A 21,426-nucleotide genomic window follows, 5' to 3' on the forward strand; every position below is an offset into this window, starting at 1 on the left:
ACACACACACACACACACAAAGATTGGTTCATTTTATAGGCTTGAAATTAATTATAAAGGGGCTATCCAGATTTGTTTGTTCTGCTGCACACCATTCTTTATGCAAATAGTTTTGCCAGAGACACTCTCTTGACTTTCCAGAGGTTTCAACATCTATTTTAAACTGCTCAATTTAACTGCTTGAGTTAAGATTGAAAATCAAAGTTAAATTACTTGAGAGATTTCTTTAAAAGAAAAATGAAAAAAAGAAAAAGAAGATGTGATTTCTAAAAAGCTATTTCTTGATAACAGATTTTTATTTATTTTTTTCGCTTGAATGCACAGAAATATAGGACAGCATGGACTATAATGTAGCATTCAGAAGTGCTGCATAGTATGCTTATCACCTGAAATTACAGTGCCTTGTGGAATACTTTAAGGAGTAACTCATTTCAGTGCCACGAGTGCCACTCTTAAAGCCTATGCATGATTGCTAGAATGATTAGCTTTTGTTTTGTTTTTTTACCATATCAGCTCCTCCTACAAGGCTGAAACCAAGTATAAATTATTTAAAATGTTAAATTATTACATTAAATAATATAAATTCCAATAAATTTTAAATAATGATGTATGCTATATTTAAGGTAGCTCACTCTGAAACTGCAAAACAGACAGAAACAAATATGTAATATGTAATATGTAAATGTATGGAGTTGACCTTACATGTCACCAGTGAAAGATGTGTCAATTAATGCAAAGATAGCACTGCTATCTAGTCCTTTAACAGTTACATTCACTGTGGAACATAATATAGATTATGACACATTATGTCCATTTTGTCCCTATAAATAAATAAGATATACAGGCAAACACATTTGCACTTAGAATGCTAGTAGTAAGTTAATAGAATCCAACCTTTTATTTTCTGACACTGGGTTAAAATTTCATTCAGGACAAATAATGTACTCCATTTTATTCTTCTAGACAATGGATTGCACTCCATGTTCGTGAAAATTCGCTGCCTAATGTAACAGTTTTAGCTGTTATGTATTGGAATCGACTTTGCATGTTCGTCCAGAATCCTCAGCTGTTCCAACAGCCGATTGCTCCTCTTTCTGCCAAGCTGTGGAGCAGAGTATCACAGGGAGTTGACAGAAGCTCACTAATTGGTTCTGACACTAGAGGGTGAGAAGGAAGTAGCATCACATATTTTTTACTTGCTCTAAAAAATCTGAAACATTTAATAGCACGCATACAAAATAACTAAATGTGTTTTACAAATAATGGTCGTTTTTACTGTATGCACATCACTGTATGTTCTTCTCTTTTTTTTTTTCAGTCGATAGGCAGCCATAAACCAGCATATGGGGTTATCCTGACTTTTGGCAATAGGTTACAATATCCTGAGCCTTCACTTCTTACATTTTTTTTATGCTAAACACACAGTAAGGTGAACAAACTAAACCTTGTTTCACTGTTAGGATTTAAGGGGTTCTAACTAAATACCCTCTCTAATGCCACACATGCTCGAAAACAAATATTGTTGGTTTATTGAAGTGGTCTGGACACAGGCTGGTGGAGGCATCCCCAGACATTTGCAATTTGTAGTCAGTCTCTAATCCCCAGTCCAGGTTTGGTTCCTGCCAGATAGCTCTGTGAATAAATGACCACATGCCTGCTTGTTTTGAATTGGCAGGATGAAGATTCTGGCTTGTATCCTTTTACTCAGAGAAGTTTCTCTTCCAGTGATTTGAGACAGAGCAAAATTTTAGCATGTCAAGACAACCGACAGGCTTTAAAAACCTTATAATATGGCGTTATAACAATAAGTCCCATGTTGAAATATTTACAACTGTAAATACATTCTGAGGATGTCAGAAGGAAGTCTATAGCTGGTGCAAATTCAAATATGGCAATTTTCCAATAACTGTGCGCCACAAAGTGAAGTGAAAGCCACAGTGAACTAACACCATTTTCATTTCTGACAGAGTGTCTCGGCCATTCCCTCAACCAACACTGCAGAACACCAAAGCGCTTAAAGGTGTGTGTGTGTGTGTGAGCAAGCAACTACCAGCATTTGTTAAAACAGCTGTCAGTCTGGTCCGTAATGGCCTTTGGCATTTGTGAATTGTGGCGAAAAATCAATTTATCCGCACCAGATTTTGGTAATGAGCGCCAAGTAACTGCAGTATGATTCATCGCCTGAAAAAAGGCTCTGATCCAGAGTTCAATTGTTCTGTTTTTCACTTGGTCAGAGTGAAGACTTGCTCTAGTTCTTATCTTTGTGACTATGACAGAGGGATTGGCTCAGCTCTTAGCTCCAAATCCCTCTGCTGGAATCGAGTAGGGGGCTGCTCATGATAAAGTAAAGCCTGACAGGCTTATAGACATGGCGTAGAAAGCAACCTGCACTGGAGCATATCACTGTATAGCAAGTGAAAAAGGGATCCCGTAAATAAATGCTAAAACTAATGCCACATTTAGATAAATCCAGGCAGAAAAACGTGTAATGTCATGGTAGCTGTACAACCTCAGAGCATTTTAAATTTTTGTTCTTCATTCAACAAAAGAACACCATAATCAGCTATAATCATGCTGAAATGACATAATGCTAAAAATGTGTCTTTGGGCAATCAGATGAAAAAGAGTTAAACACTAATGGATTTAAAAGAAAAATAAAGTACCAGATATTGGATTTTTTTATGAAATAAAAAATCCCCTTACCGGTCTGGTCCAATGCATTAGTCTGCATTGAATTCAAAGCCGGCACAATGAGACTGGTCTTCTTTAATACATCCATCAATGAGAGAGGGTGTTACTCCACTTGTGCATCATCTCCACTGTCCCACCTGAAGAAAGAGGCAAACAGAACTTGACATAATTTCTTTGTGAGCATTTGCACACTGTCATAGCTACACCTATTAAAGCTATTGGTAGAAAGTAATGAGGGTTTTTTTTTTGTTTTTTTTTCGTATGCCGACCCGTGTAGTGATTTGACTCTGTGTCACGCACCTGAGTCAGTCACAGTAAATAGCTGCATCTACCATCACCAGGGAAACACAATCCAGCATGTTTCTCTCAATTGCAACTTGACATTATAGTTGTTAACCCCATGCACCTTGCAATGTAAATATAGATTTCAATTTATTATAAATAAAGTACTTGGGAGCAGACGCCTCCTAATGTGTCAAATTAACATGCACTGAAAGGATCACGTGAACCATGGAGCGGATTTTCAGGTACACTAGGTTAAAACCAAATGAGATTTTCAAGTAGAACTCTAGCCATTATATAAAAAAAAGAAATAGGTCATGCATTATACAATGAGCAAAGGGAAGGATGAAAAAAAAAGGAGATGAAGAGATTGTTCTTATAGAAAACGTAAGCAGGAGTTTATGAGCAGAGAAGTCAGCCACGGGGCTGAAATAATACAGTTTGCACTGTGCATTGTGTGTGCTGTCAGCGAAGGTTGCCTAAAGCGTTGGAGAGCAAAAGAGGCCCTCTGCAGTGGTGCAGTCATGCACACAATGTATTAAATGTCAGTTGAGGGATGTTGATTGCATGAAATAGCATCCCTCTGGCTTTTGCATTCAGCTAAAGAATAAACCAACAGCCAACAATGTGCCCCTGGCCCCCTAGCACAGGAAATCCTCGCATAATTGGCTTTGTGTTAAGCCTGTCTGTCACTCCATTTTTTTTTAATGCTGTGTTTATTTAACCTTTACTTAACTAGGATAGCCAATTAAGAACAAACTCATTTGAATGAATGAGTTATAAAATCAGTGCCCTGCCCCTCCGTCAGCAACCTTTAAAATTTACAGTTTAATGATAATTTATTAGACATGAATTTCACAGCCGTTACAAATGCCAAATCTATTTCAAAAGGTTTGTTTGGGGGGGGGTATATTTGCACAGTGACTCAGCTCGATAATAAAACGATGGCATCGAAAAGATGCTTATCTATATGAGACAAGTTAACAAAAGTCAATTGTGGGACCTTATTTCCAAGTAAAGGTAGAACAATAGATGAGAAACAATGTGGGCACGAGTGGGCAATTCCTCAGCACTCAGAGTCTCACTGGGTCAGTGAGTAATTACCATGCTGCGTGTGGTAAGCCTCGTCTTTGGGCAGAAAGTCAATTAGGCTGTTTTGCATTTGTATTGCTTGTACAGGGGAAGTATACACTTAGGGATATTCACTAAGAGAGACAAACACACAGCAGAGAAATACAACAAAGCAAAGTTCTCGACTAAGAGAACAAGAGGCAGTGCTTATCGTTGATGACAGCAGGGATCACAAAGATGGAACTTTATATTGTTGTTTATTTTTGGCAATCAAGACCTAGGTTTTGCTTTGTTTTATGTGCTGACCAGTTATATGTTATATGTTAAATATATATGTTTTTAAATGTTAGTTTGGTATTAATACCACTATCTTAGACAACATGATTTGATGTCACAGTGCAAAATCACAGCAATATATATATATATATATATATATATATATATATATATATATATATATATATATATATATATATATATATATATATCGCAGGATTAAATAGGACCATTACCGTATTTGCGAGCATGGTCGTCAACAATGAGTGCGAGGTGGATGTGCTAGAAGGTATTTTCTGAGCAGGAAGAGTTGATATACCCATGTGGAGAAACTGTCAGGTGTAAGAGCACTTCAGTTTCGTGAGCACTGAGATATGCAGGCTTCCTTTTACCAGGAAACATTTTGCTCTTGAGTCAAGGTGCATATTACAGTACCTTCCACTCATTTTTAACGACAATGATCTCTGGCACTGCTTTATGTCCTCTAGCTGCTTATCCTCATGCTTAAAGATGCTGTTTACACACCATTACATCTTAAACATCAACTAATTACCTGCATATACAGGGCAAAATGTGCGTAAATTGCTATTGATCTCATTACTGACTTCTAATGACCATATGAAACATATTGTTAGCAGATGTTTGGTCAGCATCATCCAAAAATGTTGCATATAAAATGATCCTAATATTTAACAGAACAAGGAGCATGCAGAGGTTGAATAAAAGTGATGATGGCTAATCGTGCGATAGTGCCCGAGTGCGCGCCTTAAACACAAAGCTAACAGGCCTGGACAGTGGTGTGATTCATTCAAGTGGACTCTGAACTCATTATCTACAAAGCCTGCCATTTAGACATCCAGGCGCATGAAACCCGCTCAGCCCTTCACATCCACGTCTATAATTACCATCCCAGCTTCTTGTTCATTCATAGCTTTGCTCGTGTGACAAATAGTGTTTGAGTGTCCCTGTCATCATACACATCTACAGTAGCACCAGCAGAGATGCATGAGAGAAAAGACAAGAAACGATTAGAGGTCTATAAGTAAAACTACAGGAAACATACATAACTGTCACAATTCACTATACAGTATGTATATATATATATATATATATATATATATATATATATATATATATATATATATATATATATATATCAAGATATAGCCATTATTGTCTAAATTACTGCCAACAAAAGTGAGTATTGTCATGAACATGTCAAAACTGTGTTCAAAATTTGTTTGTGTGAGCACCATTGTTATCCAGCACTGCCTTACTTCCTGGGGATAGAATGTTCCAGAGCTGCACAGGTTGTTGCTGGAATCCTCTTCCACTAACGACATCATGGAGCCGCTGGTTGTTAGACATATGGTGCTTCTCCACCTCCCACATAAGGATAGGGTTCAATAGGGTTCAGACATACTTGGCGATTTTGACCATCACCTTCAGCTTCCTCAGCATGGTAGTTGTCATCTTGGCGCTGTGTTTGGGGTTATTATGTTATAGGCCGTTCAGCCCTGTTTCTCGAGGGAGGGCGTCATGTTCTGCTTTAGAATGTCACAGTACATTTTGGAATGCCTGTTTTCCTCAATGAACCACAGCTGTCCAGTACCAGCAGCACGTATGCAGCCCCAGACCATGATGCTACCACTACCATGCTTAAAAGTAGGCAAGACAAAATTTTCTTTGTGCTCCTCAACAAGGTGTCGCCACACATGCTGGACACCATCTGAGCCAAAGAAGTTTATCTTAGTTTCAACAAACCACAAGTCATGGTTCCAGTAATTCATGCTCTTGGACAGGTTGTCTTCAGCAAACTGTTTGAGGGGATTTCTTGTAAGCCAGATTCAGAAAAGGCTTCCTTTTGGGACATTGGCCACCTCTAAAGCAATGCTGCAGCACTCATGCCTTTTCTGAAGCCAGCTTCTGCACCTGAGGCACAGCATGAGGACTCAACTTTTTTGATGGACCCTTGCGAGGCCTGTCCTGAGTGGAACCTGTTCGAAAAAACCTCTGCATAAACCAGTCCACTGCACTGTAACTCAGTTTCATTGTGTTACCGATCTTCTTATAGCCTGGGCCATCTTTGTGGAGAGCAACAATTCTAATTTGAATGCATGTGTTGAACATCTAGTGGTCAGTACGAGAGAATTGTACTCAAAGCACATAATTTTTAATGCTCTAATACAAGATACACAAATTTGTATGTTCCTGTCAAGCAGACAAAAACATGAACATGATGAATAGGACATGTGGCTTTGCATGGTTACACGACATACAGCTGTTATCACTTAGCGTGTACTCATTTTGTTGCCAGTTATTTTGACAATAATGGCTGTATGTCATACTAAAATGGTTGCTGAACTGTGAGGGGTGTACTTAGTGTACTCACGTCTGTTTCTTTTTCAATGCTTCTTTTTCCTTTTTCAAGCAGTAGTTGAGATTTAAAATACAACTACTCTGTATATGCTTTAGTGAACAGAAAATCTTTTCTACCTGGTTTAACACTGCAGTGAGGTTTAATTGCCATAATAAAACAAGCGAATGGTTGTTGTGGGAACCTGTGATACAACATAAATCTTGATTTTTCAGTTCAAAAGAATGCAAATCATGGGAGGGGACCCAAATCTGTGAACCAAGATAAAAAAATAAAGTCTGAAAATGTTGACTGTGTGGTTAGTCCCTACAAGGAAAACTGCTTGAATGCTTCAAATGTGGATTTCATAAAATTAAAAAATAGCACTGGTTTAAGGATAGTACTAATAAACAGCATTAAATTGCGTCCTTGAAAAGACAGTAAGACAAACGTATGTGTGGTTGTGTATTATATTACAATTTTACAATTGTTATTTCCATTGGTGTCCTGATGACCTGCTGTTATTGTCATTGTTATTGGCTGTCCATTTGATAAAAAAATACTGATGGCTCATTTAAAATTGCTTTTTACAGAGCAATCCTTAAAAAACACACAACAATACATATTACAATAATAGTATAATCAATCATTTATTTCTTTAATTTAGGCATTAAAAAATCGCATTACAAATTATACATTACAAAAGTAAATCATTTTTCCTAAGTATCATGTACTTGGGGAAAAAATCATGGTGTAATTAGAGGTCCTATTTCTTTTCCACTTTAGCGTAAGTAAATAAAGTTTAAACAAACAAAAGAAAATCAATATTAAAAAACTGATGAAATGCAGTGTGCACTAATGAGCACACAATCCCCTCCCTGTTTTCTGTTTATTTTTAGGATTAAGGGAATTTTGGGTCATCAAGCCACAGCGATTTTCACCAAAATTATGCAAACCAAATATCTCCTGAGATCTGAGATGCTGCTTCACCATCCTCAGCCTGCATCATAAATGTTTATTTAGTTTCAGGTGTGGTCTGTTTTGTTCCTGTCTATTACGAATTGGAAATTTTCACACAGCATGCTTTAAACATTGTATTAAATATGCAGCATTACAATGTTTAAGGTGTAATGTCTTATGTGTAGATCCTAAGCAGTGACCCACCTGTAGAATTAGTACTATTTTGCCTATTTTTGCCTATAAAAGGAAATAAAGAGGGGGAAAAAATTGCAAAATAACTCCACAGTCTACAAAAACGTTAAAATGACTGATCTATGATTACACTATTTGACCAAAAGTATTACTTGTAATCTTCTGGGAAGGCTTACCCCTAGATTTTGAGGCATAGCTGTGAGGCTTTCTCATTCAGCCACCAAAGTCTTCCACACCAACCTTGACAGACTTTTTTTTTTTTATCATGCTTTGTACATTCTCATTCTAGTGCTTGTCTTGGCCCCTTTGGTCCAGTGTAGAAAAAGTGTTACAGCACAAAGCAGCAGCATCATGGTGTGATGGTCAGGTGTCCGTTGGTGGCACAGAGTATGTTGTGAAAGGAATGTCAAATATACAGCACCATGCTGGGACCAGCACCATTTAGGTTCTAATCTGAATGGATTCAGAATTGATCTAAACTAAAATCGTATTGTGGCCCATGACTGAATTAAAATGGTAAAAGATTGCTAGTCTCTGTTGTTCCACTAGAGGGCAAAATAAAGCAATAAACATCATTTCATTAGCAAACAAAATTGGATTCAGTAATGACTCTTCAAAAAACAAATGTATTAACAATATGATATTGTTCCATTTCTAGAATTGCGATTACTTATCCTAACCAATGTGCATGCAGTCCCCTTCAAAAGTATTGGAACAGCGACGACTGAAGACCTAGCTCTTCCTGAAATACTTAAATTAGCACTTTCCAAGTTTGTAGAATTTAAGAGTTATATTTATATTAAGTTTGTAATCTTGCGTACCAGTGTAGATTTATTCATTACTAGAGACTCAAAGCACTTTTGTACGTCGCTCTGAGAAGGGCGTCTGCTAAATGCCGCAAATGTAAATGTAAATGTAAAATGTAAACAGAAAGCCCAGTTCTTTTGTTTTTTGCTATACCCCGAAAATATTTGGGTTTAAGGTTACACAATGAACATTTCAGCTTTTATTTCCTGATATTTCCATGCAGACCTGCTAAACTCTGTAGATGCCTTTTGTTTAAAGTTGATCAAGTAATCTAAATACTGGAACATGTGACTGATAGGTATTGTTTGTTGCCCAGGTATATACATTTTCTTTTTTAAGCCATGAATTTCACCTGCATTTGTTGATTAAAAAGGAAAACCAAACCTGAAGCCCAGAGAGCTGTCTATTGGAAAAAGAAGCAAAGTCTTTATACCTTAGGTTTGTGTTATTATTGGTATTAGATAGAATATGAAAATTTGGCAAAACCGGGTCTCTAATGGTTAAATATGTAGAGTTGAAAAAGATTTGAATACATTATTTAAGATTTCCACACCTGCACAATGCTATTTGCTCCACCCACTGATGAAAGTTACTATTTCACCCAGCAGTAAAAACACCTACCAGCAATTTCATAATACACTGACTGGTAAATTGCCATGTGTGAATGTAGCATTAGCAGGCTACATACAGCTAGCATACACAAGTACTTTCATTGCAACTCTTTATAAGTGTGTTTCGACAATCAGTTGATTGCTGATATACAACATACAGACCAAAATCCAGGCCTGACCACTCTCTAGCGTCATCCCTTTCACCAGTAATAAATGACTTGAACCACTGGAAATGCACTGGAAATGTTTATTATGGTTATACTGTGTTTCTTGTCATTAAGGTTTTTCAATGCACAAAGTGTTTTGTTCTCAGGAGACATAATCTAACCACAGACCATAAACATAAGCAAGCCTTACAGACCACAACACTGTTACCAGATCATGTAGTACACTGGCTGAGACCATGGATTAGCATGATATTTATTAAAGAAATGAATAAAATAACTGTTATACCTTTACAGGAAATAATTTGATTCTTACTCAATTGCATTTCCAAGAAACCTTTACCTTCAAAGTCCTTTATACAAATCTCAAAGCTCTCATCCATAATCATCCAGTCGATGGCTGAATGCCATGTCAATCAAATAGGGTACATTTAGCATTCGCGTAAATCTATTTCAGTTTCTCAATTAAGATTATCAGTGCAGAAAAAAACTAGCAAGAACTATCATGGAAATTCATTCATTGACCTTCTCAAACTACACAATGTATTAAGCACTTTATTAATATAATATAGAGAAATAAGTTTAGTGTATGTGAGTCACTCAACCTTTTCAAACTCCAGGCCTTACCTCATTAAAATGTTTCAATATGCTGGAGTAAGCAACAACTTATATAAAAAATTGTTGCTTCATTGTCATGAACAGCATCTTTCCTTAAAAACTAAGTGCTGTAGTAACTTTCCCTAATTTTCTAACATTAATGGACTATAGTGAACTAAGTTAGCATGTTTCCTACACTAATACCTGGTAGGCTAGCATTAAAAACCATTAGTTATTAACATTATATTTAACTTGTGATTCATTAATTACCAAACTACATAGCTTTAATCACATATAGACATAGGTTTGATATAAAGCTATTCAGTCCTGATAGACTAATTACCTGATAATCCACTAAAATTAAATATAACGTTTGCCGCGGATTCACATTTACAAGTTGACACTAAAACCAATTATCTATAGTTTAGTACAAGGTTCACACTTGTTTTTCATTAATTACCTGAAAATGTTTTTCAGGTTCAAATGTTTTTTATGCTTTAATGAATAAATGCTTTTAATTAATTACATTCTGAAAAGCCAAATCTATACAAAAACACAAAATAATAACAACAATAACAACAATAATAATAATAATAATAATAATAGCTGTTATACATTTATTTATTAATATAAACTCTCCAACCACTTTGATAGGAACAATTGTGCACCTGCTTATTCATGCAAGTGTTGAATGTGCCTATAGTGTAGTAGCAACACAATGCATAAATTCATACACAAAAGCATCAATTAAGCTTGACAAATGCCAGAATGGGGAAAATTTGATTTCTGTGACTGACTGTGTCATGGTTGTTGGTGCCAGACTGGCTGGTGTTAGTATTTCAAAAACTGTTGATCTACTGCAATTTTCACACAATCCTTTGCGGTTTTGAAGTAAAAGGGAAGAGGAAAATTGGCCAGACTGGCTTAAACTTGCAAACAAGCCTATGGTAACACAATCAACTGCTCTTCTAACACCGGTGAGCAGAAAAGCATCTCAAAATGCATAACATTTTAAAATGTTGAGGTGGAGATGCAACAACAGCAGAAGATCAGATCAGGTTCCACTCCTGTTGCTCAAAAGACATCTAATCTAAATACTGACACAACTTCCAAATCTTGTTGTCTAGCTTCTCTACCTGGCATATTTTATTCCTCATTCATTTTTATTTAATTATTAAGGAATCGAGCAGACTTTGGCACGGACTAAAAATAAGAATACTTTAGGGTTTGAACACTTGTAAAGTACATCTTGTCTTAAATGTAACATAAATCCCACAAGTCACCTATTTCATTTGCGATGACTAAAGGGCAATTATTCATGCTGGGCTTCTACCTTACATTCTAATGCAGAAAAAGAACTTGGATTTACTGGCATGCTCATGCTGTGATAAATGAAGATAGTTTAATTAAAAAGAATAGGTTCAGCATTTGCCATGCCATTTTATGTAACTTCACACGTTTGAGGAAAAAAAAAAAAAAAAAAAATCATGCTGGCAGCCAAGCTAGACTCTGTACCAGCCCAGCAAGCTAATCAACCTGAGTTCAAATTAATTCATTGGTGCTAAAGAAAGAAATCTTTTCTATGACTGTCTGTCATGGTTAATTTGAAATGAAGTTATGTAGCAGCTTTAGTAAGACTACATTGTTTGCAGAGTGCACAGGCTTTGGGGAAATGCTAACTGTGGACAGAAGGCGACGGCGCCCACTGACGCAATCTCACCCGACTGGGTGCCTTTTCTTGGAAACAGTGTTGCTGTTAGTGATAGCAATGTGTCATCCTACAACTATTTACATTTCTTAAAGATCACATCCATAATGATACTGTTTTAAGACAAATGTAAGGCCTTAACAATTATTAACAAAAGTTCGACCTTTCCTTTCCATGCACCTCCTTCCTGTTTTACTTATTGTCATGCAAAAGAAAGGGTTCTTCACTGGAAAAGTAAAATACAGGAAGTTAGTGTGTTAGTATTAACTAAACCGTGATGCATCATACCAGCATAAATACTAACAGAGGAAATGTGTTCATTTTTTCCTCATTAGTCTTCACTGTTTATGAATATATAGTTAGCCTTATTTTAGAAGAAAGCAATCTGCAGTCAGTGGATACATTTTAATTTTATGTGGGTTAGTTATAGAGAGGCAGCGGCACCTAATAGAAGTGGTTTAGACTTGGCAAAAATGAGTTGTGTCATGTAGAAGATGGTGCTTGAAACATAATAGGCTATTATATTCAGGCCATTTAAGCCACAAAGTTGAGCTGTGACAATATTCATCTTTGTACTTGACACGTCAATCCCATTTTTACAATCAGCATGGGTTGTCAAGCAGAAGGCTTCGAGGGCCTTCAGCTTTTTCTGTAGTGCTAACAAGCAAAGGAATACAATTTGAAACTGCACCACCAAGTAATGCAGGCTTTGTAAAGGCAGCTTTAAATTAGATTTTTCTTCAAATATCAGGCTCTTTCTGATCCAGACAAATTCTCAGTAGAGTGGCACTTCATCCCTCAGTCAGGGGGTTACACTAATCCTCTAAAAGTCATTCACTTGACAGCTAATATTCTGTTTGCTGCATGTATGGAAAGCTTCTAGAGATGATGTTCTGATAAAAAAAATCAAGTCAGAAACTACAACTGGAACTATTTGTGAGTTGTAATATTTCAAAGTCGGTGAATTAAGTCTGTAAATCCTCCATCCTTGGACTGTGAAATCGTGTTGTGCTGCATACTCAGCTGTGTGTTCAAGCCAAGAGGATGGGGAAGGGTTGAGTTTCACCATCTGTTCTTATCTGCCTCTCATTATCCCCACTGTTGACATTCACTCGTTAATTGATGGGTAGCTTGGAGAGGCTCTCCTAGTACTGTGACAGAGATTTCAGGAAAAAGGCTTGTGTGTATTCGACTAGCAATAGTAAACCATCTTATTGTTTGCTTTTCCAAAAGGTCAAGAATGAGAAGCTGAATAACCTTACCCTTTCGGGAGTACACATGTGGCCTTATCAATAAGGTGCTTCTAGTATTCTGAGGTCCGAACATGTCATCTGCAGTTTTGTCATTTCTGCCTTGTTCCTAATGTTTAAAATACTCCTGGATTGGTGAATAGGGAACAGTACATAAATGCATTGTCAGAGAGGAAAACAAAACACGCAACGTACACGCTGAGAGCCTAATACTCCCTACTAATTCATTCCTTGACGCGTTTCTCTGTTTCCAACAAAGACTTCACCTTTGACAGATGACAATACTGATAAAACGATGTTGTGAGGGTGGGTTTTGACAAGCCATGCAACGCAAGAAGAAAGGAGGCAGAGAAGCAGTGGCAGGCGCTAACAATAGCTTTCAGAATTCCAGACGTTCTTTCTTTATGCAGAGGCAGCAGCGCGACAAATAACCACCCTCCAAGCACGTGAGTTGGTCAAAACAGAACAGCCATCCCTACAGAGAAGATCACACAACCTTATTTGCTTCTAAATTTACCAAACCTCGAGGAGCTTTGCCATAACACTTCTGTCTTTTATTACAAGAATGTACCACAGCCTCATGAGAAAGCACCCTCTAAATTGAGCAGATTTTCTCTGGAGTAAGGAAGGCAAAGGGCTTGTCATGATGGCACCAGGTGATTCTGGGCCACTGGCCATCTTCCTTCCTGTCTCACCAGGTGACGGGATCCAGTGAGGTGTTAAAAGTTGATTAGGTGTCTAAAGGTCACCTACCCACGGCCGTGTCAGAGTCCCAGAGGCCCACAGTCTTACAGTTTAATGAGCCAAAGCTAGCTGCATTCAGCTAATGGAGCTGCTGCTCAATGGTCACAAAGGTCTGGGCAGGTGCGCCATAGCGGTGGATACTCTGATTGATGAAATAATTCAGCCAGAAAAATAACAGTAATTGATGGAAAAGCACATTTGTTTGTCTTGATCAAATATTGGAAAAATACATGGCCATCCAGGATGGCAATAATCATATCTGTGTGAGGCATGTGCATTAAGTGATATCTAATAGGAGGCAAAAAAGGTCATCTATTTGAGATGTAATTATCCCCACTTGCGAGCTTGCTTCTCTGCACGCCGTTTTTTTGTTTGCTTGCCTGAATCCAAATCAGGAGCATGGAGGGGGGCAGGATACGATAATGCTGCAGTGATCGCTGCTAATACAAGGCACATCATGTCCTGGAGGTGTTGCAAGCAGCTTAGGCATTCCATCAATGTCTTTTTCTACTCACATGCTATTGGAGCGACACATTATTGCTAAACTCAATCAATATTTTTTATTACTGCCACTTTGTTCTGCCGGTGCAACCTGCAAACTAATAAACATTTATAGCATTAAAAAAAGGTTCCCATGCCTCTGATCTATAGGTGCATGTTAGTGTGAGCACAGGACTTACAGGTTACCACTGACAGTAACAGTCTGTGCTTTTAAAAGCCATGTTCAATTAAGATGTATTTCAAATCTGTATTCCTAAAAGACCAGGAGGTGCCAAAAGGAGCAAAAGTGTAATTTACATTTTTGTCAGTGTTGAAGTAGTGTGTGTGTGTATTGCTCATATCTGCAGTTTTGTAATAGTTATAATTATTTAAATTGGCTTGATTGTCTTTTGGCTATAGCCAATAGTATAAGCCAGTATGGCTGCAGGTGCTACGGGTACAATATAGGCATTACATGTGACTGCCTCCTTTGGCATCGATGACATTGAGTCACTGATTTAAGAAGTCACTTTTGATTAGTTCCCCTTGTTTGGAGCAATGACTTGCATTTTCCACTGTGCTGTCAAGCCTTCACAGCCTATGGGAGAGTAGATGATCCGGATTCATACTCTGTACATGATCAAACCCTCATAGCTTGGGAGGAATTTTTTTTAGGTTTGCTTGCATCAATGTTCAAGACATATAGCAATATTGACAGAATAAAGCTATCAAGTATAACTATAACCATCCTGCACCCACTTAACGAGTTGCCTATATTGCCATCAATGAACGTTTCTCAAGGTTTCTTCCTCATGTCATCTCAAGGAGTTTTTCATTGCTATATAAATAAATTAAAACTGAACTGAAGAGCACCAAGCTTATTGTATGCAGGACATCAATAGCTGGGGTTATAATGTGTGCGTGTGTGTGTGCGTGTGTTTAGGGGTGTGTAGGGTGGTACAGCAACACTGAACTGCTGTACAGGCCTGTCAAAAGTGTTATACATTTATCTGATCATGTAAAAGACACAAATATGCTAAGTACATCCAGTTTTTATTCGGATGATAGCACGTTAGTAGGGATACATAGCAGAAACATCAGGCAGGTGTGAAAATAACCCTAACCATGACAGCGGTGTTTACACCAGTCACACTTAATTTGCCGCAGCGTCTGAATACGTCCGCCAAGAGATAAAAAAATAATGCACACCCTTGCATTGACGAGGCCAGCGTGGGGGTGAGATCTCAATTTTGACTTGACTGCCACTAAAATCAATGTAAATCCGACTCTCTGGTTTCCCTGAGGGAGCTAGGTCGGTTCTTGTGCTGCATGTCAGCTGCAACAGTGATGAAATCTGCTCTAGTCTTGTCTATCTCTGGGTGATGAGCTCACAACACTGTTCCAGCCCATTGACAAGCACAGATCAACGACCAGTGCAGGAGTCTATTCCATCATCTGCTCTCAGGGGAGAGAGAGGCTGATCATTCGTTTATTGCAGGACCTTTGACCAAAGCCAGTCGTAAGTGATTAAGAGTGTTTGCATTACACATCTGCTCCTCTGCTGTAGAAGGTTGAATCTGACTGCAGAAAGCCACACAGCCCGTCCTCACTTCACCAAGCTGTCTGAGTGCTTCACTTTTAACTCTGCTTAACTGTACATATATTTCATTGCTTTTAATTCGGTTAGCAGTTAGCAGCGTTCGCTATGTGTGATTTATTTATCTAGCTTTCGAAAGTGTTCCCATGATTGGATTTGCAAGCAGTGCAAAAGCAGTTGCACAGAAATAGAAAGCTGTTATAAGAGTCTCTTAATGAAAGACGCAAATGAAACACTGCTTAGAAAAACAAGATGCTTGGAAGTTTCGTTCGGATAACATAACGTTAAACATCAGCCTACCAGGGTGCACTTATTAGTGCTTAATCTACATTTTTGCAATCTGTGCCACATTTGAATCACATCTCTGTATTGATTAACATGCACATTAGAGTTGCTAATTAATGAAATAGCCATTATAATAAATCCTTCTGAAAAGCTCCACCTGGGTTTTATTCGTTGCCTGTCTATAGCTGCTGGAGCCAGCCAATTACTCTGAAATTTATTGGACCCCGCCGCATCTGAAGTGTGATTGGAATAACAACGAATCTCCAAATGGCACATTTTAGCTCCTTCACCACCGCATGGCAAAGTGTACAGAACACAGGCACGAGAAAAATTTTGGTGCAAGAAGACTCCCTGGCAACGCTGTGGCTCATGCCAAAAACAGAGACACAGAGACAGATCGAGAGAGAGAGAGAGCGAGAGAGAGAGAAAGAGAGAGAGAGAAAGAGAGAGGGGTAAAAGAAGAGAAAATAGAGAAGGGCAGGGGAGAGAGTAAGAGAGAAAGACAGTCACAACAGTATAACAGAGAGAAAGAGCAAAGAGATATGAAAGAAGTGATCAGGTAAGAGGGAGGAAAGAGAGCTAGAAAAAAACCAAAATGACAGGACAACAGAGAGAGCAGATGATCAAGATAAAAGAAAAAAAAAGAAAAAGTAAAAGATAGAAGGAAAGAAGAAACAGGCAAAGTGAACACAGGAGAAAAAGAAAAGCAGGGGCAGGAAATACAAAAGAAAAACGTCAAGAAAAACAAAGAGCATATAAAGGGACAGAAGAGTTAGAAGGGACAATTTAGTAAAAAAAAAAAAGGGATAAATGACAGCTCTGGACAGGACAGAAGAGATGAGTGCCATTAAAGCTATGAGAAACGGATAAAAAGAGGGGAGGATAGAGAGGTAAGGTGAAAGAAAAGTGCACGGGAGAAATAGCACACAGAATTTGGGAGTGGAGATAAAAGAAAAGTGTAATGAGAGAAAACATGAAACATGAAGCATAGGAAAGAAAGCGAGACAAGGAGAATGGTCAAGGGTAGATGGATAGATAGGAAAAGAAAAAAAAAGTAAGAAGAAACATAATGGTATACAGAAGAAGGGAAAAATGAGCTTACAAAAGCAAAGAGAGTAATGTATGAAGGACCAATAGGAATTAAGTTGGATAGATAATGATAGATAAAGAGAAAAACAAAAGGAAGAAAAGAAGGAGGTGCACACAGAAAAAGGAAATCCGTGAGTTAGAAGGACAGAAGGAAAGAAGGAAGAAAAAAAACTCTCACTCATATCTGCACTCGAGGGAAATAACCTCTTAATCCAGCGTGAACTATTATACTGACAGACAAGCAGCTTTCTCCAACAAGAATATGAAAGTCTTGCTGGTGATTCAGATACCGGCCAAAACAGAGTGACGCAATAATCCAGGAGGAGCAATTTACCCAGCATCCTCCTAACACACACTCACACACAGACACACACAACACACACACACACACACAACACTACCTCCACCACAGCTGATAGATTTCTACAGTATAAGTCAGCTGCTTGCCTAAAGCACTGCTACAGAATGATTTTAAAGTAAAGTGCTGAAGGAACTTGGATGTCTGCTAACGCCTTCTCTCTCTCTCTCTCTCTCTCTCTCTCTCTCTCTCTCTCTCTCTCTCTCTCTCACTCTTCTATTGCTTCTGTACCTGTGACTGCTGACACAGCCTACTCCACCTTTCTGCACACTTCATTTCCTAACTACTGTGCCTGGCTCTTTTCATTATCTTTTGAAGCAATGCTGCTTCTCAAGAGACAGGCGTGTGTTTGAGTGTATGTGTGTGTTTGTGCATTGGAGGAGGGGTGTTTGGGAGAACCACAAGCATGTAGGTGGCTTTCTTTCTTCAGCCCAAACTACTCATTCATATTCATTTAAACATCTAGAGTGAGAAACCAGTGCTTTTTTTTTGTTAATTTTTTTTTTTTTTTTTTTTTTTAATAAACATCAGCCACATCGTTCATAACAATGAGCCAAATCAAGAATCCGATCGAATTAAGGTAAAAAAAAAATAAAATCCTGCTTATCAGGTACAAACCTTATTATGTTCTGTCAAGCATTTTTTGAATGTACGAAGCAAGAGGATTATACACTGTGCTGTGTGCTTTGGGCCGAAGTTAATTAACTGAACGATGCACTGAGGCAATAAGGAGAAATCAAAAAAAGGGGGCAGTGCAACAGAACGCAGTGGCAATGCTGGCTTTTTAGCTGTGTCCAAGGGTGGTCGTTTCCTTCTCCATAATTCCTGTTAAATCGTGCAATTGCAATGGAGCACAAAATGCACAGGCTGTGCTGGCCCTTACACGGTTTGATATTATATTAGCATTACAAAGGGTTTTTTTTTCCACCATCTGTGACACAGCCAGGGGACGGGGGGGAAATCATTTTGCTTTTCAATGCCAGAAAATTGTTTCCATAGGAATTCACTGCAAGGGTTGATAAGGCCAAGAGTCAAAAGAACTGTGTATTGCTATTGTTATACCTTTTCAGTGTTTACTGTAAAGTAAAAGGATGCTAGTCATGTAGAAATTGTCCTACCTTCAAAACCAAGGATGTATTGAAAAAGAGAACATACTGCCTCCTACAGTGCTGCATGTAACAAAACCTCACACTTAGTAATCTCAGTACACTTTACTCAGATATATAGTTCGGGAAATCAACGCTTTTTGGCATGCATGTGCTAATCAGAAGAATAGACTTGGCACTTCCACACAGATCTCTCTCTACTATCGGCTGTTGTCACTAGCCCCTGGGCACGCGCCAGTCGCCTACTTGGCAGAGTAAGCATCCTCACACAGAAGCTGGCAGGTCTGCGGAAAAATTTCTGATAAAGTGCGATAATGCGACTGTTCCAGGACGCTGTTCTGACCATTGTGAAAAAAAAAAGGAGATAAAGAGACAAATGTGCAATAGCATTGGAATCCAAGCTTTCAAGGTTCATATGCTGTAATGCCAAAGTCAAACAAGTCAAACATTCAGTGAAATTTCGTGTCCTTAATTAGAATAAATATTACTTTGTCTATCATCACATTTCCCAGGACTTCTTTTTTTAAGATCAGTGGGTAACAAGTAGGATTCTCCTTAATTAAAATAAAAAGAACTAATTACAAAGCTAGGCCTACTGTGAGCAAATGTGCAAATAGAGGACATACCAGGGTCCAAAACGTGTCAGTCCCCTAGAGCTATATCATAATCTAAAATCATAAGAATATATCTTAATATGACAAGTTCTCAAAAAACAATCTGAAGTAGTTTTCTTTTAGTCGGGGTTAAGACCGATTCTGAATCATACCCAGGAACACTGTCAACAAACTAGAGGAAATCAATGCTGGCTTGATATAAAAAAAAAAAATAATAATAAAACCTCCACAGAGTAGGCAGTAAGGTCTAAGTGATAAAGTAATGATAAAGTTTAGGATTAAAGTCTGGACCATACACCTGCTGCATGACACAACTTTCAGTAAACACTTCATCCTGGTCAGGAAGAAGTGGGAGTGGATCTGGAGTCTATCCCAGGAAAGGAACACTTGGCACAGGGTGAGAATATGTCTGTCACCTTTTTCCGCATCGGAAATGTGATTACACAGAAATGTACTGAAACGCAAAGTTAAAGTTATTATGTCCAGGAAAGAAATACCTCAAAAGCAGACTAAAGTAAAGTAATCGTTCTTCTTACCTCCAACCTTTGTTGGTAGGGGGCTCAGCCCTTTAAACATTTAGCCCTTTATACAAATAAAAGGTGCTATAGATGTAATATAGATGTGTCTAGTCATTATATATTATATATAGGAACAGAGGTGCACATTGCGTCAGGCAGCCTCAGCTAGCAGCCTTTGTTCCCCTTTAATGAATTCCTGGTGAGGAGCTTCCTATTACTGCCAGCTTTCGTCCCCTTAACCCTTTCTTAAATCCAGTAATAAGATACACCCTTAAAAAAAGGAAAAGAAAAGCAAGAAGCCCCAAGTTAATTACTGTTCTACCATCCTTCCTGTAAATCAGAATTGTAAAAAAACATAAGCAGTAAACAATGTTTTTAAGATCCTGTAGACAAATTGAGAAAGCCGTGTTCCCACAGCTGAGTTGGACTGTGGTAATGCGATCATCAATTAGTGCTAGCTATCTTTAGTTCCACGCGAAAGCACACGCAGTATGTAGAGAGGGAGGCAGAGAGAAAGGGGAAGATCCTTGTCAATCAATGTGAGTGATGAACAAAAGTGGGTTGGGGTAAATATTTAAAAGAATTCTTTGCAGAAGTGAGGAGAATGAGCATAATTACAGGACCCTTGTCATCTAAAAGAAAATTAGACACAAGGGACAAATTAAGACCATTATTTATAATAATAGCTTTTTTTTTGCATTCTATCCAGTACAAGATCTTTTCCATGGCACCTGATAAGTGTCTTATGTTTTTTGGTCAACTATAAAAGTTGAACTATATGAAGTATATCTGTAGCCAGCATTTACTATTGTAGTAAGTGTGTAATGGCCAAATTGCATATTCTACTTATATGCACATTAAATGTGTAAAGTGAAGTAAAATGAAAGCATTTTAAACTGAACTGACAGTAAATTAAATTAAAATATTGCACGGGAGCATCACAGGAATTTGAAGTGCTGGTGTCTGCATACAAACTAAATTGATTAGCCTTATGTCACAGCCATTACTTTTAATTACTGTAATGACAATCAGTCGTGGGTTCTTTTTAAAACCATAGTGTGGTTATAAATGTATAAAAAAAATGCCATGGATTCAGAATACAGTAAAAGCTCCTTCAGAAACCTCAACAAGGTCCCGATCCACGGTCTGTGGTTCTCATTAGATAGCTGCAACACATATATTACACTTATTATTTTATTGATAAAAACCATATCCATGTACATTTGAATAATAAGAGACATCTTGTTAGCATAATGTGGATTTGAATTTTCATTGGATCCACAACACTGATACTCCTAAGAGCTGAGGTATTTTGCTGGGTTAGTGTTAATGCTGGTTGAGGAAGGGCTTGTGTTAGTATTAAAGCCTGAAGCTGTAGCTACACACTCTGACCTCCTGGTGTGTACAATCCGATTCTGCCACCCTTCACTGCTGACCTCACACACAAATGCTGGCTTTTGTGTCAGCAGCTTGCCTCAGGTGGCAAAACTGCTGTAATTATTCATGTTTACCAGTAGGTCTGCATTGAATCATGCTGCATTTGTCAATTCAAATCAGGGATCGAATATGGTGCTGTCATATGAATGAATGCACTCAGTGATTAGGATACGGCTGCTAAAGTGCTGTTTTAACTTGGATGAAATAATTACTCTGTAAAACATGGATGCTTT

General features: G+C 38.0%; 1 protein-coding gene across 1 annotated transcript in view; it reads right to left on the reverse strand.

Moving 5' to 3' along the window:
* nexmifb (neurite extension and migration factor b) overlaps positions 1-21,426 on the reverse strand; it is a 56,456-nt gene that overhangs the window by 9,685 nt on the left and 25,345 nt on the right. The window contains exon 2 of the mRNA XM_046850105.1: positions 2,704-2,828. Coding sequence (XP_046706061.1) covers positions 2,704-2,779 — 76 coding nt within the window. The 5' untranslated portion in view covers positions 2,780-2,828. The remainder of the gene's footprint in view (positions 1-2,703; positions 2,829-21,426) is intronic.

This window comes from Silurus meridionalis, chromosome 5, assembly GCF_014805685.1.
Source record: "Silurus meridionalis isolate SWU-2019-XX chromosome 5, ASM1480568v1, whole genome shotgun sequence".
In the NCBI taxonomy this organism is placed as follows: domain Eukaryota; kingdom Metazoa; phylum Chordata; class Actinopteri; order Siluriformes; family Siluridae; genus Silurus; species Silurus meridionalis.